General features: G+C 35.2%; 1 protein-coding gene across 1 annotated transcript; it reads right to left on the reverse strand.

The window, feature by feature from the left end:
- Positions 1–778: 778 nt before the first annotated feature.
- On the reverse strand, positions 779–13,630 carry LOC145785861 (uncharacterized). The gene is made up of 3 exons (XM_082597570.1): positions 12,146–13,630; positions 9,510–9,617; positions 779–6,748 (listed from the first exon to the last, which is right to left on the reverse strand). The coding sequence occupies exons 1-3, from the start codon at positions 13,628–13,630 to the stop codon at positions 6,560–6,562; spliced, it is 1,782 nt and encodes a 593-aa protein (XP_082453696.1). The 3' UTR covers positions 779–6,559.
- Between the last annotated feature and the right edge of the window lie 1,394 nt (positions 13,631–15,024).

Below are 15,024 nucleotides of genomic sequence, written 5' to 3' on the forward strand. Positions count from 1 at the left end.
ATCGCGATGATGATTGGAAAATTAACTTTATTCACGGTGTATTTGCGTGGTAGAATTAATGTAGACCTACACATCATTGTGTTTTGTTGAAATCATTCCTCTCCTTCTGAGGCTACTCGCTGTATCTGCTCTTGGCCGGAACCTGGTTTTGTTTCGTCTTTGTTTGCTGTCAAGCTCAAATAAATTAACGTAATATACAATTGTTAGAGTTTCGCTTTTAGCAGCATGGTCGTTGTTTACAAGATTTTAACGACCTATTTTAGCCAAAACAGGTCATTAAAATCTACATTGTGAAGTAGGTAACGTAGCCTACTGCAGTCTGCAATATAGTTTAACAGTGTTATTGTCATGCAAAGATAGTAGGCTACTTACAAATTTCCTGTCCATGGAACATCCTTCAAGTGTTTTTATTTTATTTGCTCACATTGAGTTTGATATCTATATGAAACGACTTAATATTTCTTTTTCATAAAGTTACGCTGAATGCTAAACAGATATTGGTTCAAATTAACAATGTTAAATAAATGTAAAAAGCGAGTTTCCATAGTTTTGCACTCTGTTATTTATACGCATGGTATTTATACGCCTTCCAATGATCTAACTCCTACCTATAAATACTCTAACCAAGTGAACCAATCTTACTTCAAATTACTATAGATGTCTCGAAAGCATTTTGTTTGCAAAATGCATAGTTAGGAGTATTGAAACTTCTTTGCATTCACAAACTAACATACTTTTCAAAAACGCAATAAATGAATTATAAGCATCAGGCTACAGATTCTCAAATTCGCATTTATTATGGCCAATAAACAACACAAACACAAAACAACAAACACTAAACGGGGAAACAATAAATAAGAAACAAAAAGCTCAACACATGGCGGCTTCGCTAAAGCGAAGAAGGGAATTTTGCAGTTCAAGACAAGAAAATGTGGTATCGACATAGACAACATAAACATTTTCGGAAAGATTTTACGAAAGTATGAATTAGTCTTAGAATTAGCAACAGTGCAAAATTGCTGATTGGCTTCCTTCATCAAGCTATTGGTAAATATTAAGAAGAGTTGCAAATAGTCCTATTTTGGAAAAAAAAAAATTGAAATAATTGGATTAAAAAATAGGCCATTTTTAGGCTATTATAACTATCAATAAATTTACTGCAGTTGTAATAATTCAGACCCAAAAACAACGAGATTAAAAGAGTGAAGAAACTTAGATTTAGACAGGGTTGCACTTGAGGGACGAATTAAAATGACACTATCAGGAAAAGATAACTTCCAACAACTTAAACAAACATCAAATGGGTCATGGTAAGACACTCAACACAAATGCAAAATAATGGAAGAGCTGGAAGAGTTTGTGACCGTTAAAAACTAAATAAAATGATATGGTTTCATAAAAACAAATGCGGCATTCTTCTTTGTCTTCAGATTCATGTAAAATAAACAGCTCACATGGAACTAGTTAAAAAGCAGTGCCAATAAAGCTATGATAACACAAAATATGTAAATTTTTAAAGATTTTCTTACTCTGTTGTGTTATAATCCCCAATCAGCGGTTTGACCTCGCCTGAACGAAACAAGTGTCTTAACACATTACACATTTCATAGTCTTTGGATTTGCTAAGACCAACTCTAGTTTAAAATGTCAAGAGATGTGGTTACCTTCAGAATGCTGTACAACTTCGTTGAAAAAAGCAAAACAGAAAAGTTATCACAAACGCATTACAAGACTGAGTTGTTGTAAAACAACGATATGTTGGTGCATAAAAATGGCAAGGTTAATTAAGGCCACGAGAAGGGATTTTATCGCGAATTGGCTTGTACCAAATGGTGTAACATGTTGGGCAATCCAATACAGCTAGCATCAAAGTGCTGAGCTTCAACAAGATTGGTGCGTCCCGGTGGCAATAACTACCACGATAATAAGTTTGCTTAGTGTGCGAGCGTATAACAAAAACAAACGATGTTCATAAACTACCCAGGCTTTGCGTCGTCAAAATTGCACTGACCTTCATTGTCACGTGATCCCTGAACCCAGCCAATACGACAAGAGACATGTTTTAAGTTTAAATCGCTCTAAATACGCTCAAAATTTCAAGTAACTTTTACTTTCACAAATGCATCATGAAATACTCCTGTGAAAGAGTTATCATACATTGAATTAGCTTTTAACTACTGTAAGTTGAAGCATGGCTACCTAGAGATACAGCCTGGTTTATGACATTCTGCAGAATTTATCAGATTTTATCAGCATTTGGTAAACTATCTGAATGAAGTTTTCTAAAAATTATATTTTCACATCTTCTTTACTGCCTTCCTCAGGTGACAAAATAGGTTTTAACATTATCAGGCGTTGAAAAACAACAAAAATTTCTTTCATAAATTTTCAGTCAGACTGTTGACCACTCATTAACTATCTCATTTGACGTTTTTTAATTTTCCTGTTTTTCTACTGCTTCCCAAAGGCAACAAAATCTTTTATATCAGTCGTCCCGTTAGCTCAGTGGTTAAGCGCCAGACTCAAGATCACGCGACGCTGGTTCGGCTCTCGGGGTGTGCACTTGAGCAACGCATTTCAAGGACAGGCTCTTCATTCGACAGCATCTAGTAAGTGGAATAATTCTCCGGAAAAAACATTTTCAACAATCAGAAACTTCACTTTTTAAATCTCGGTAACCGGCCCTGTGTCAAGAGCCTCTACAAGTATGCGAAACTACCAAAAATCCCCTATCAAGGGCTTTGTCAGTCCGTGGATAACGATTCAAAACCAACAAACTATTACGAGTCATCAAAAAGGAAAAAAAACTTATAAAAGTTCAGCCAGACAGTAGCAGTATTCGAAATGTGATCAATCAGGGCGCATTTCCAGGTAGCCATGGTGGAAGCAACGTTGAACCATGGCCACCTGAAGATGCGGCCTGATTTGTCACATTTTGCAGATTTTGAGTACAGCTACTGCAAGTGTTTAACTAACATTTTCTGAGATTTTTTTACTTTTTGCTGTCTCCTAATGATATAAAAGTTTTTTTTGCCTTTTGGAAGCAATAGCAAATGAGAAAAAGTAAGTTGAAAAACGCTGAATCAGACTGTTATTGAAAAATTAACAAAAATCTTCTAAAATCTTCGAAATCAAATTTTCTTTGTTTTTCAACATGTGAGGATGTTAAAACCTATTGGGGTATCTGGGGAAAACAGTAAAGAAAGCGTAAAAATATAATTTTCAGAAAAATTTATTCAAATATTCACCCAAAGTTGGCAAAATGTGACAAATCAGGCCGTATCTTTAGGTAGCCATGGTTGAACCAGTAAAACATCGCTGCGAATAAATATTAAGCACATTTTTCGGTTTCTGTACTGTTTATCATGTTTACCTATTTAATACTAGTTACAATTGGCCTTTGCTTTTCTAAAAAAGATTGTGCTTCTTTGGTATGGCAAGAAAATAATAATATTCATATCATAACAAAATATTGTTGCATTTAACGCTTCTGCATATTTAACAGTGGTTTTCTAAATTTGGCTTTTAGAGTACGAGCTTTGGCTTCAGCGTGAGCCTTCTTTTAAATTGTTTTTGCATTGAAAGAACGTGCGTAAACGTTCAAATAATGTAAGAACAAAAAAATCAGCAAGCACGATTGCCGCAAAAACACAATGACAAACGTAATTCACAGCGACTAAAGTGCGACAAATCAAGCTCATAGTAAGGAAAGTCGTAGCCGCTCCTAAAACAAATAGAATCAAAATGCAAATTTATCTTTGGCGTTTCAGAAGCTTATAACAACTTCAATAATGGAACAACTTTCAAAATATCATCGTACAAATTAACAACAAATCATTTTCTTAAACGTAAACCAGGTGGTTCAGTTATTTCTGTTTTCACCAGAAAGATGGTGATTCAGAAGAACTTGCAGCAATTAAACTGAAAGAAACATAAGGTGTCGATTTAGATCTCAGTTACTTCTTAAACTTCTTTACAAAACAAAGTAACTTTAGCGGGTTTAACATGTTTTATTAGAAAAAAATATAACATAATTAAAAAATCAACTCAAACGTTTTTCGACACGTACGTGTGTTCTCATCAGGAATTATTTAAATCTGCAATATACATAAGATGAAAATTATAAGATAAATCTGACTATGCAGTATAACTGTAACGACATTCCGGACTGAAAAGCATAAACTGAACAAGTGATTCAAGAAAAAAAAAATTATGATACATTTCTCCTGTATATAAAACATTCAAAGTGCACCAATAATTTTGCGCTTTCTTGGAATGTTGTGTATAAATTTAGTTGTTTGCGTGACGCAAACCAGACATACATTGGTATGTCAATCAGACATTTGTTGACAAGGGTCGGGGAGCACTTAAACCCAAATTTAACAACCAAAAGTGCAATTAAAGAGCACACCGCCTCTTGTGAAACGTGCACTGACAATGTCTCGATCGACCGATTTAAAATCATCTCTCGAGGCAGATCTGAATTTCAGACTAAGATCATGGAAGCATTAAGAATCAAACGTAATAATCGGTCTCTTTGACAGGCGGTTATTCGCCTGTGGCTCATCGTTCCTTTTTTGTGTGTTTTAATTGTTTGTCACATGCCTGTACTTTACACCTCATTGTGATCTGTTTCCCACAGCATAATTTACTCGTAATCATTCTTGTATCACTTGTTCAGTTTGTGCTTTTCAGTTCGCAGTGTCGTTTCAGTTATAGTGCATAGTCAGATTTATCTTATTTTATGCATATTGCAGATTTAAGTAATTCCTGATGAGGACACACGTAGCCTACGTGTCGAAAACGTTTGAGTTGACTTTTTAATGATGTTATATCTATTTGTAATTACACATCTTAAACCCCTTAAAATTAATCTGTTTTGTCAGTCTATGGTTCTTTTAATATACCATAACCATATATCCAAAATGCAGCAATGTTCTACATTGCAAGTGGATTACCCAATTGTACAAAAATGTCATTCTAAAATTCCGAATATATCTTGGAACATGCTTTGCATAAAATAAATTGGATCAGGTCAAAGTTTAGCAGAGCCTCTTTTTGCATGTGGAAATCGTAAAATTACTTGTATTGCATCGTTTGATTAGTGAACAAAATCTTTGTGAAAAGTGGAGCATCTAACAAAAATAATACTGGGTGTAGCAATTTTGCTTCACTGTACAAGTAGTTACACTTCGAAAGACTAAACTGTTGCAAATTATTTGGAAAAATATACTGTTGGTAAAGTAATAAGCGTGTCTACATAAACGTAAGCCTTACATGTTATGGTTTCCAGGTAATAATTGCATTTCCATGCAACATTTAACTTATTTCAGTTGTACAAAATAAAGCATTTAAAGACTTATAGGGCAACACTGATTAATAAAAAGTGGAACAATAAACACTGATGAATTATGTTCATTAATTATGCAGCATTTAGAGCTTTCTTGATATTGTAACTCTAAGTGTGTTGGCTTTAGGGTGATATAATTAAAACTTAGCAAGTTGTACTTTGCATAACATTTTAAGTAAATTAATTTGCACAGTGCGAAAAATTACATGATTTAATGTTCTTTTGTGACCTAAATACTGTGAAGCAGCTTAGAATGGGAACGGTGCAGAACTGTAAAGTATTTTTTTAACGATAATGATAGTATTGATTTTCAAATAGGCTACAATACTGCAAAGTCATTTTTTCCATATAATTTGTTTAAAAAGCAATAAATAAGTCAGCCTAATCAAATGCTGCACACATGTAAGTAGTGGAGGAGTAGGGCCTAAGTCAAATTCGCAAGCTGCAATTGCCAAATTCTATACTCTGTTCAAATAAATACTAATTGTCTTGTTTTGCAGCATATCTTGGCTTTAAGTCAAACAAAGTAAAATATAATGAAAGAGTACGATCGTCTCAGATTCTCGACTTGAAATAGAACTTTCAAGCCCAAACTTGTGGATCTGTTAAAGTGGTTTGAAAAGGAAAAACTAGCTAGCAGGCTGAACAAACGTGATAGGGTTGGTATGTGTGGAAGTTAAGCCAGCTGCCACGGTATTCTAGTTAGTGTAATATGGGAAGCTTGCTCCTGAAGTGTAAGAATCAGCATAAAAATATAAAGACTTTCCGAGATATCTGTCTTGAGATGCAATTCAAAAGTTTGTCCAAGCAAAAAAAAATCAACACAATATTCACAAAACGCAGTGGAAGCATATTTGAACGCTGTTAACACTTCGTCAATGAAAACACGTGCCCTACCTATACAAGTACATGGTCAAATTGTCAGTCTTTCAAGTAAAAATGTTTGCAGCGATAGATAAATGGCACAAATAGGTAGAAATGCAACCAAGACGAACACGCACTGTAGTTGAAACTTGTTGCGGGCAACTGTAAAATAAAGTTACCATTTATGGCATGTCACAGTAAGTTTGAACGAGTAAACCCCGTTTTTCCTTAGCAAAGTACTTTAAAAAAACGGAAGCTCAGTCTTTCGTCACTTCTGCTTCGTGATAACTTAAGACAATGATAAAAAAACTGCATTATTTTGAATGGGTCAGCATTTTAGTGCTTTTAGTCGGCGATGCTTTTCTCTGGCGTTTCTGTATCGCCTGTGTACGTTTTCGCAGCGTTTTCCTCGATATTGTTTGAACATCCTTGTTCATGTTTGTCCAACATATTCCCAAGCTTCCTCTTCTGGGCTTGAAGTCTTTTTACATTTTCTCTCAATACTTCTTGCTCCCTTTCCAACTGCTCAGCTTCCTAAACAAAGAATGGGACGTCAGGCGTGCTTAGTGGGCACAACAATGCGGAACACATTGTAGTAAAGGAAAGTATCCCAACCGTGCAACAAACAGTTTTTTAATTAATTCAAAGGGACTAATTTAATACCTGGCTTTCCAGTGTTAGTTAGTTTTATCATAATTATCCTACATCAAATTTAACGAACACTATGATTTTATATGAAGCAAATTCGATTGGTATCTGCTTCAATGTGTGATATGCTTGTTTAGACGAGCATTCATTGAGTGAAACGAAATTGCGTGTTGTGACAAGCAGTTTGAAAATTACAAATTACAATAATTCGAACCCGACAAAATAAAACCAAGTCAAGAAATACAGATTTTGTCGAAGCCAAATTTGGCTTTCATAAGAAGTAGTTTTGGTTCAAACAGCCCTTAGCCGAATAATACTTTATTTCGATTGAATAAAACGACTTGCAAAAATACAGCAAACTAACTGCCTTGTGTTGAAAATACTGGGGAAGTTCAACTTATGAAGCAACTCAACAAACACCAATGAAGAATGATAAAAAGTCAACATTAAGCAACGCAGGTTCAACTCTCAGTGTGAGAGGCTGCGCAACGCTTTGTACTGTAGTCTTTTGTAGACACCGTTTTATATAGCGTCATTTAATCAATGAAATTGAAGCATTCAATAATGCAAGCAAAAACTTTTCCACCGATAGCCGAAGCTTTTTATTTCCACTTTTAACTTTAGTAATTAACTTTGCTTTAGACTACATTTATTTTTTCGGTTATTTGTCGGTCCTTGACCAAATTTTTAGCAAAACGTCTAAGAATTAAAGTTAATTTGGTCAAAAAGTCGAAAAAATAAGCGCGTAGATCGATTTTAGTGATGGCAAAGAATAAAACCTTTTTTTTTCAATCGAAAATACAAAACCTAGATTTAGTGTATAAACGTTGATTCAACATCTTATTACATGTGATAAATGCAATGGCAAAAGTAGCACAGAAAGGGAATATTTTCATCACAAAAAAATGACCGATTTAAATCAAAAAGACCGAATTTTCGAAAGTCATTTCGGACAATTAACCTAAATTTTTTTGCGAAAAAAAACAGGCTTAGAGTAATTTAAACTTTAAAGCATCCACATGTAGGCTATATCGGCATGCGAAAGTAGCATCCAGGTTTATATTAGTTATCAGGAGCTGTCTGCGTTTCATCTCTGTCAAACATCTGACTTGTTTTGATTGTTCAAAACGAAAAATTAGAGCTGGAGTGCAAAAATTAATTGGGTAATTGTTTGAGTGTATTTATTGACTAGAAATACTTTTTTCATCAGAAAGTGGATTTTATATCAATTTGTTTGCAAGATTGCACACGTCAACTATTTACTCGTTGAAAATGTGTGAATCTTCAAGATTTTAAGAAAGTGCAGCTAAGGTTTGATTCGCTTTGAAAATACTCTCACAAACCACAAAGCATGAAATTTCACGTGGTTTCCGACTTCTGTCTTAGACCTGCACAATTTTACCCCCACAAAAAATCTCAATGTTTATAGACGTTAAAGTAATGTAAAATGCTAGGCTTCGAGCTGTTGATGAAGACATCTCCAGGAAAACTTTTGTCTTTGTGACATCATTTCCTTGTACCAATTACTCAGAGGGTAACAAAGCATGCTACAGCACCGCTAGTGTTAACAATAGCTAAAAAAATAATCAAAACTCTGCAACCAAAACATTAACCGGCAAATATAAACAACATTTTGCTAATAAAAACAACACCACAAAAGGCAAAAACTGGGGTAAATACCCACGAAACCGGTTTGAAGCGGAGAGTTTTTGATCACAATAAACGAAACATAATTATGCTTTATGGACAAGGATTGAAAATGGAACGAAATACTGTATACAAATATATAATACAGTATAGTACAAATATACAAAAAAAAAAAACAATTCAAAATATACAGTATCTCAAAACGAAATTAAGTCTAAAAATTTTGCTTGAAATTTGTTTTCGATATTTTTGAAATATTTTGGTTTGGACGCTGGTAAATTTAAATGAATTCATAATTGTTCAAATGATATGATTCCAGAACACCAGCAAATTGTAACGTATTTTCTGAGTTTCGAGATGCGCATGTAGGCTATTCGTTTCGAGTTAACATCAAAATGAAATTAGTTCAATTTCAAAATGAAACGCAACAAAATGTTTCTGTTGGAAAAATTCTTTCAAATCAATTCAAACTAAAACAAAGCTTGCAGCGTTGGTTATGAAAATGTTTGAAAATGAAATGTTTAAAAACGAAAATTTTGTATAAAACAGCGCAATTTTGTGACTTTGTGGAGTACCTTTGGTTTCTCGGTATCCACTTGCCAATACAGTATTCTGCAAGAAATCCTTTTTATTGGTCGCCGATGTTAAAGAATGTGTGGTGTGGACTGTATCATGCCACTGCCTACTGACTAACATTTTCACAGCTGTTGTGATTTCCCCAAAGTTGCAAAGTAAAATGAAAACGAGCTTTTCTAGTTCCCACTATTATGTTAAGAGTTACTTTAAACTTGGTAGAAGCACTCACTTATGTACGTAAATAGAACCAGATCTTCAAATCGAATTTCAATCAAAATATCATCGCCAGCTTAGAATGACGTGTCAAGCTTGTTGTTTACTGGGCTATTGTTTTTCACGTTATCACGCTACTATTTCTGGGTTAAGTAAATATTTTTCAGAAAAAAGAGCAACGGCTTTTTATTTACTGCGACTTCGTTCTCACCTTTTCCAAGCGCTCGAGAAGTTCTCGACGTCGATTTCTGCATTTTGCAGCGGCAACCCTGTTTCTTTCCCTTTTCACTTTCATTCGTTCCCGTTCATCTTCGGAAAGCTGCCAGATAATAAAGTTTAAATTATCATTTTTTTAATATGCAGTAGTTAGTGTAATTTTTTCCATTTAAGTTTTTAGTATGTATGAAAATTAAAGTCAACGCCTGCAAACTTTGAATCAATGTAAAAAACGGTTGATTGGCTGTTTAGGGCTTCAGCAAACCGCTGAAGCGAGTCTTAGCAAAAGTGGTTGATAAAGAGTTGACAAAGAGGATCACAGAAATTCAAATTTGAGTAAACAAGTATGTTGACGAGTTTCTCGTTATCAAAATCCGTTTTTTTTACACTAATCCAACGTCTGCGCACATTGAATCAATGAATAAATACCACAAATTTCAACATCTGAGTTGGTTTTCATTAATCAATCCACCTGCTTGTGCTTCAACATCGTTAAACATTGAATCTATGTATAAACGCTAACTTGCCAAAGCACTATTGTACATTTGCCTTGTCAACAACCTAATGGTTTGGTGCAAAATTTCAAAGTCTGTTTTCTGCTTTCTCACAGTTAGGAAAATTTTTGTTATTTGAAAGTTACTTTGGTAAGGTGGTCAATACCAATTTTAAAAATCAAGAAAATTACATGATCTTGTAAAAAATTAAACCAAAACCAAAATTAAAAAAAAAAAAAAATTGAAAGCCATAAAGCTAAACTCAATATTTCAAAACCAATACGTTTAGGTTTTTGGAATTAGGTCCTGTTTGAAAAAATGAAATAAGCAAGAGAATAAGATCATAATATGTCTTGGAACTTTTACTTGAATGCTTGATTGTTGGTTCTTTGAAAGCTAACATGCTCAACAAAATGTTGGTAAAAATATTTCTGTACAAATGACATAATGCTCACTCAAACAACACTAGATAGAATTAAACTGATTAGAGAAAGTGTGCGACTTGTTTTATGCCGAACGAAAAATAAACAAATTCTTTTCTGCAATAATTGCCATAATCAATATTTAAAAAAATCTTTTGTAAAATTTTGTTTTGAGTTGAACGTGAATCAATCCTACTGCTGTTACCAAGTCACAATGTGTATGAACACATTTTGCTTGTGCCAGACTGTGCCAGCAAAACGTCCCAGTCCAGATATCAGACGTTTTTTACATTGGTTTAACGTCTGCACGTGTTAAATCAATTATAAAAATCAAACTGTTTTGAGGGTTGAAATAAATCAACTAGAACTAGAAGATAGCAGCCAGGGTGTTCCATGAATCAGAACCTGAACGTCCAGATACGAAAGGCAAAACAAGCTACTCTGGTTAGGAGAAAATATCTTTGGCTTGTTTACCAATGTACTCGGCGTTCGTAGAAAACAAGGAAAATGTCATTTCATCTATCAAGTTGTTTAAGTCAAACCATTTTTTTAAATCTTGCGTTGATTTAACGTCTGAAGATGTTCAATCAACGTAACATTGAGAAAATTTAAAACATTTTTTTTTCTTATTGCACAAACATCTTAAAATGTTTTGTCTAATTAATTGTGTGTAATTGTACTGTATGTAAAGTAACATTTAACAATTTTCGATATCAAATTCCAATTCAAAATATTTTTGACACCTTCACCATACGCGGTAAGACTTGAGAACGATCATAATTTTGGTAAATCAAACCTTTAGTCAAGGAAATAAGGACAAGCACAAAAATGTCCAACAAACAGTTGTTTCAAAAAGAACGTCAATAATTTGGTTCTAACACTGCAGTCAACAATTAAGCAGTGCTAATGTTCAACGACAACACTTATTCTCTCGGTCACGATGTTATTCAATGCACAACAACATGCATGAAATATTATCATAAGTTGCTAAAGAATATATTCTATAAGTTTTGTGACACAATTCGTGACAAATTTCTATAGATCAGCTATAGACCGACATGAAAAGGTTACTAGCCTATAAAGTTTTAAAAGCAGGAAGTTAGGCCAACAACAGACGATTATAACACTCGCTGTTGGTGGCACGTTTTTGAGGCTTTACTGTAGAAAACAGCTATTGGATGACTTGTTACAGTTATCTCTACGTCCAACAAGAGACACATTTCTACACAGACGACAAGCAGTTGTAACAACTGCCATTCAATCTTTTGTAAAATGCTGACTTTGCACTTTATATAACATACCATTTGATCGTCGTGTAATCTTACAATCTACACTAGCACACCGTAAACAAAAGTCAAACTTGCAAAGCCACGAGACTTTCAAGTTAAATTTCAATTGGAATGTCAAATTGAAAGTTTTAGCACATGCAGTGATGCGATTGATCGTATACTTTGATTGCAAGCCAAGGTGATCCATCGTTGACCAGATTACGATTGACTAATTAGCTATTGTATTTTATTATTACAATGTATAGTAGCACTTTACAAAGCTGATGGCATGAAGTGAGAAGAAACTGCATTTGAATCATGTTGATGGACGCATTGTGTTATTTACATTTTGTCACTTCAAACCTTAAGCAATCAATCAAATTTAGACAGTGTATAGAATAATAAACAAAAACCAGAAGGTAGATAAATAGAAAACGTTTTACTTACATCGTCCAAGTCGACAGGGGGAGGCTTCAAATAATATTGTGTCCGGTCCCCTGCAGGTTTGTACATTGAACCTAGCATTTTGTCGAACCCCCCAGCTCCTTTGTCACCCCAACCCATGGGTATGTTAGGAGGGTGAATCGACGCCCTTTCATGTTTTACAAGCATTTCATTTTCTTTCAGTAGCAGAGGATTCATTTCATAAGATCCTGCCGCTGCTAAGGGTATTCCAGTTGAGTTGCAGTCTGTACAAAAGGTAGCTTCGTAAGGGTGTTGATGATGGTGTTCTGCTCTCCCCTGAGGATGCTGCTGATCTGCGAACAACTGGGGGGTTTCAAAATTCCCCCAAACTGGGTGCTTAAAATTGTCTACGTTATATCTCTTATCTTCTTTATCTGCGGTCGAACCAGGCAAAGTGTAAATATCTCGATTACCAGCAATCGCCTGTTCTTGAGGCTGCGAAGACAAAATGATATGAGGAAATGTCTTGTTAATGCTATTGTCTCTTTGTAGCTGATTGTTTCCACTGCTACTAGCCCTATGTTGACTTAAATCTGTAGCAGCTGGAGATGTTGTCATTGACGATACATTCATAGCAGCCATAGAGGTCTCACTCATCGCTTTTGACTCATTGGAATTCCTGCAATATTCTTCATACTTTTTCTCGCTGTAAAACTTCCGATTGTCTTTGTCGCTTAAGCGCGGGTTCCATTTTGCGGATTGTTGGCTGTGAATCATTGATCCGCCCTCTGTGCCGCATATGCTCAAGCTGGAATGTGCCATATCTGTCGCAAACCGTTGCTGGGGTGCGCCATATGATTTAGCTATATGCATTGCTGTTGCTGCTTCTAAAGAAATTCCACTTGTAGCGTTGGAAACATAAGACAACTGCTGCTCTTCCGGCGTTTGATAAGCGTGAGTTATTCCCATACTGCTGTTTGCTATTGCATGTTTGTAATGGTTAGAAACAGTTGATCCGTCTTGGAGATATTGTCCGTTATCAAAACTCTCAGCTTGATCTGTGAGTAACGACTTCTTGTTACGCGTCAAATCTTGTGATGGACGAATTTTCTTTTGTTGAAGCCAAATGTCATTGCTGGGAGCGTAATTTGTTTGTTCTTTCAAAACTTTAGCCTTCTTTCGCTCAGCTCCGTTAGTTTTATCAATTTTCATTCTAGGTAAATCAGGAGAAAAACGCTGGTCTGTCTCGCCCGCGGGTAAGCGGTTTCTCAGATATCCCTCATTGTGTTCTTTGCATTCATCCGTGAAGTGCCGGTGAGCATTGCTGCGGTTAAAATCTGGAAGAGTTCTTGAAAAATTATGCTGGTTTCGATCCACGGCTGCGATGTTGCTTAAACTGCCAGATTTTGCATACAAGCTAAACTTGTTTCGTTCCTTATGCATCGCAGCCTCTTCTGAGAACGCAGATGTCGACGAAAAAGGCCCGTTTGCCCCATTAAATGACGGGGATTTACTGGTTGACCCCATGTCTAAAAAATCGTTTTTTCCTGGGCACATTTACGCTGCCTGACATTCTGAAATAAAAAACAGAAAATTAAGAAATTAACATAAAAACACAAATGAAAAAAATTAGCTGCCATATAACTTTTAGTTGAATCAATACTTGTCAATAAAGTCCAAAATCCAGCTACAAACAAGTAAGGAATTACAGCACTGAATCATTTGGCCGTGTAATCAAGCCTTAATTCGCGGTCTCAAAGCAATTAACTGGAATAACAAACACGGTTGGACGACGATGGTGATAAAGTTCATAGAGGGACAATCGCTTCATATTGTTTGTGGCTCCATGAGCCACTCCAGTCCTTGTAAACAAGTTGGAAACAGGCGACAATGGCTAAACTTGCGTAAACGGCAAAATTTCTAGTCACTCTTCAAATGGCCGAAGCAATGTTTTTTTCTGGCAAAAACACGTTAAAAGGACAGTTGAAATATTAAACTTCTTTTAACTACTATGTGTTTTGATCCAAAGCGCTGAACTCATTGCCCGCGCCCATGATTCACCGACGTTGGAAAAGTGATAAATCTGGTTTCCACTTTCAACTGCTCTTTTGCATATTGAATCATTGAATCGGCCTGAATTACAGCAACTCTTTGGCTTTAGTTTACTAATACAAAAACAATGATAAATTGATTTGTTGTCAAAGAAAATCTTAAAAGTGTCTATGTGTGAATCAATAAGCAAAAAACAACTGGTTTTGGATTTCACGATCTAAAACATTTCTCGACAGTTTGATAAAAAATTGATGCCTTTTTTACGATATAATAATTGCGCTTAAGGAAGTTATTAATGTTTTTAAACAAAAACTGTTATTTTTTTTTATAAAGGAAGTTCTTTGCCAGCGATAGAGGTTGAAAAATGTTGAAAATTGCTACCACTAACGGAGCAAGAGCGCCACTTGAGAACCGGGTCATTCAGGGTCGAAACGACGGTGAGATGGAAGCAGTTTTTCAATCGGTAACTACTTTCAACTGCGCGAGACGAAATACAATTCTCTGTACTGTTGCATCAACAGACAGAGGCGATTTAGTTCACCAGAAATTATAAAATTTTCCCAGCGGGCCACTTGAAAGTGGACAGAGAAGAAATTATAAAATGGTAAATTTATGATATATTAGAGACATTAGCACTAAAAATAAAAAACTCACTTTTCTAATCTGCCCCTGCCAACACTTTATGCAAATTTTGCAAATTGTTACAAAATTTATATTTCAACCACAATCGGCTAAGGAAAAAAGAATTCGCTCGCAAATTTTTGACGTAAATGATTTTCTGAATCCAGAACCTTTTCATGAACCACTCGACATATTCTTGGTGAGCTACTGATGTCTATCTGGTGCGAGAAAGCAATGGCATAGTGTTT

Source organism: Aplidium turbinatum, chromosome 16, assembly GCF_918807975.1.
Source record: "Aplidium turbinatum chromosome 16, kaAplTurb1.1, whole genome shotgun sequence".
Classification (NCBI taxonomy): Eukaryota; Metazoa; Chordata; class Ascidiacea; order Aplousobranchia; family Polyclinidae; genus Aplidium; species Aplidium turbinatum.

What these genes read in the sequence shown, in the direction of transcription:
- LOC145785861 (XM_082597570.1), bottom strand. Translation starts at nt 13,630, where the DNA reads ATGGGGTCAACCAGTAAATCCCCGTCATTTAATGGGGCAAACGGGCCT. An exon ending in CCCCTGTCGACTTGGACGAT is followed by an intron (nt 9,618 to 12,145) that starts GTAAGTAAAACG and finishes ATTATCTGGCAG; the next exon opens with CTTTCCGAAGATGAACGGGA. An exon ending in TTCTCGAGCGCTTGGAAAAG is followed by an intron (nt 6,749 to 9,509) that starts GTGAGAACGAAG and finishes TTCTTTGTTTAG; the next exon opens with GAAGCTGAGCAGTTGGAAAG.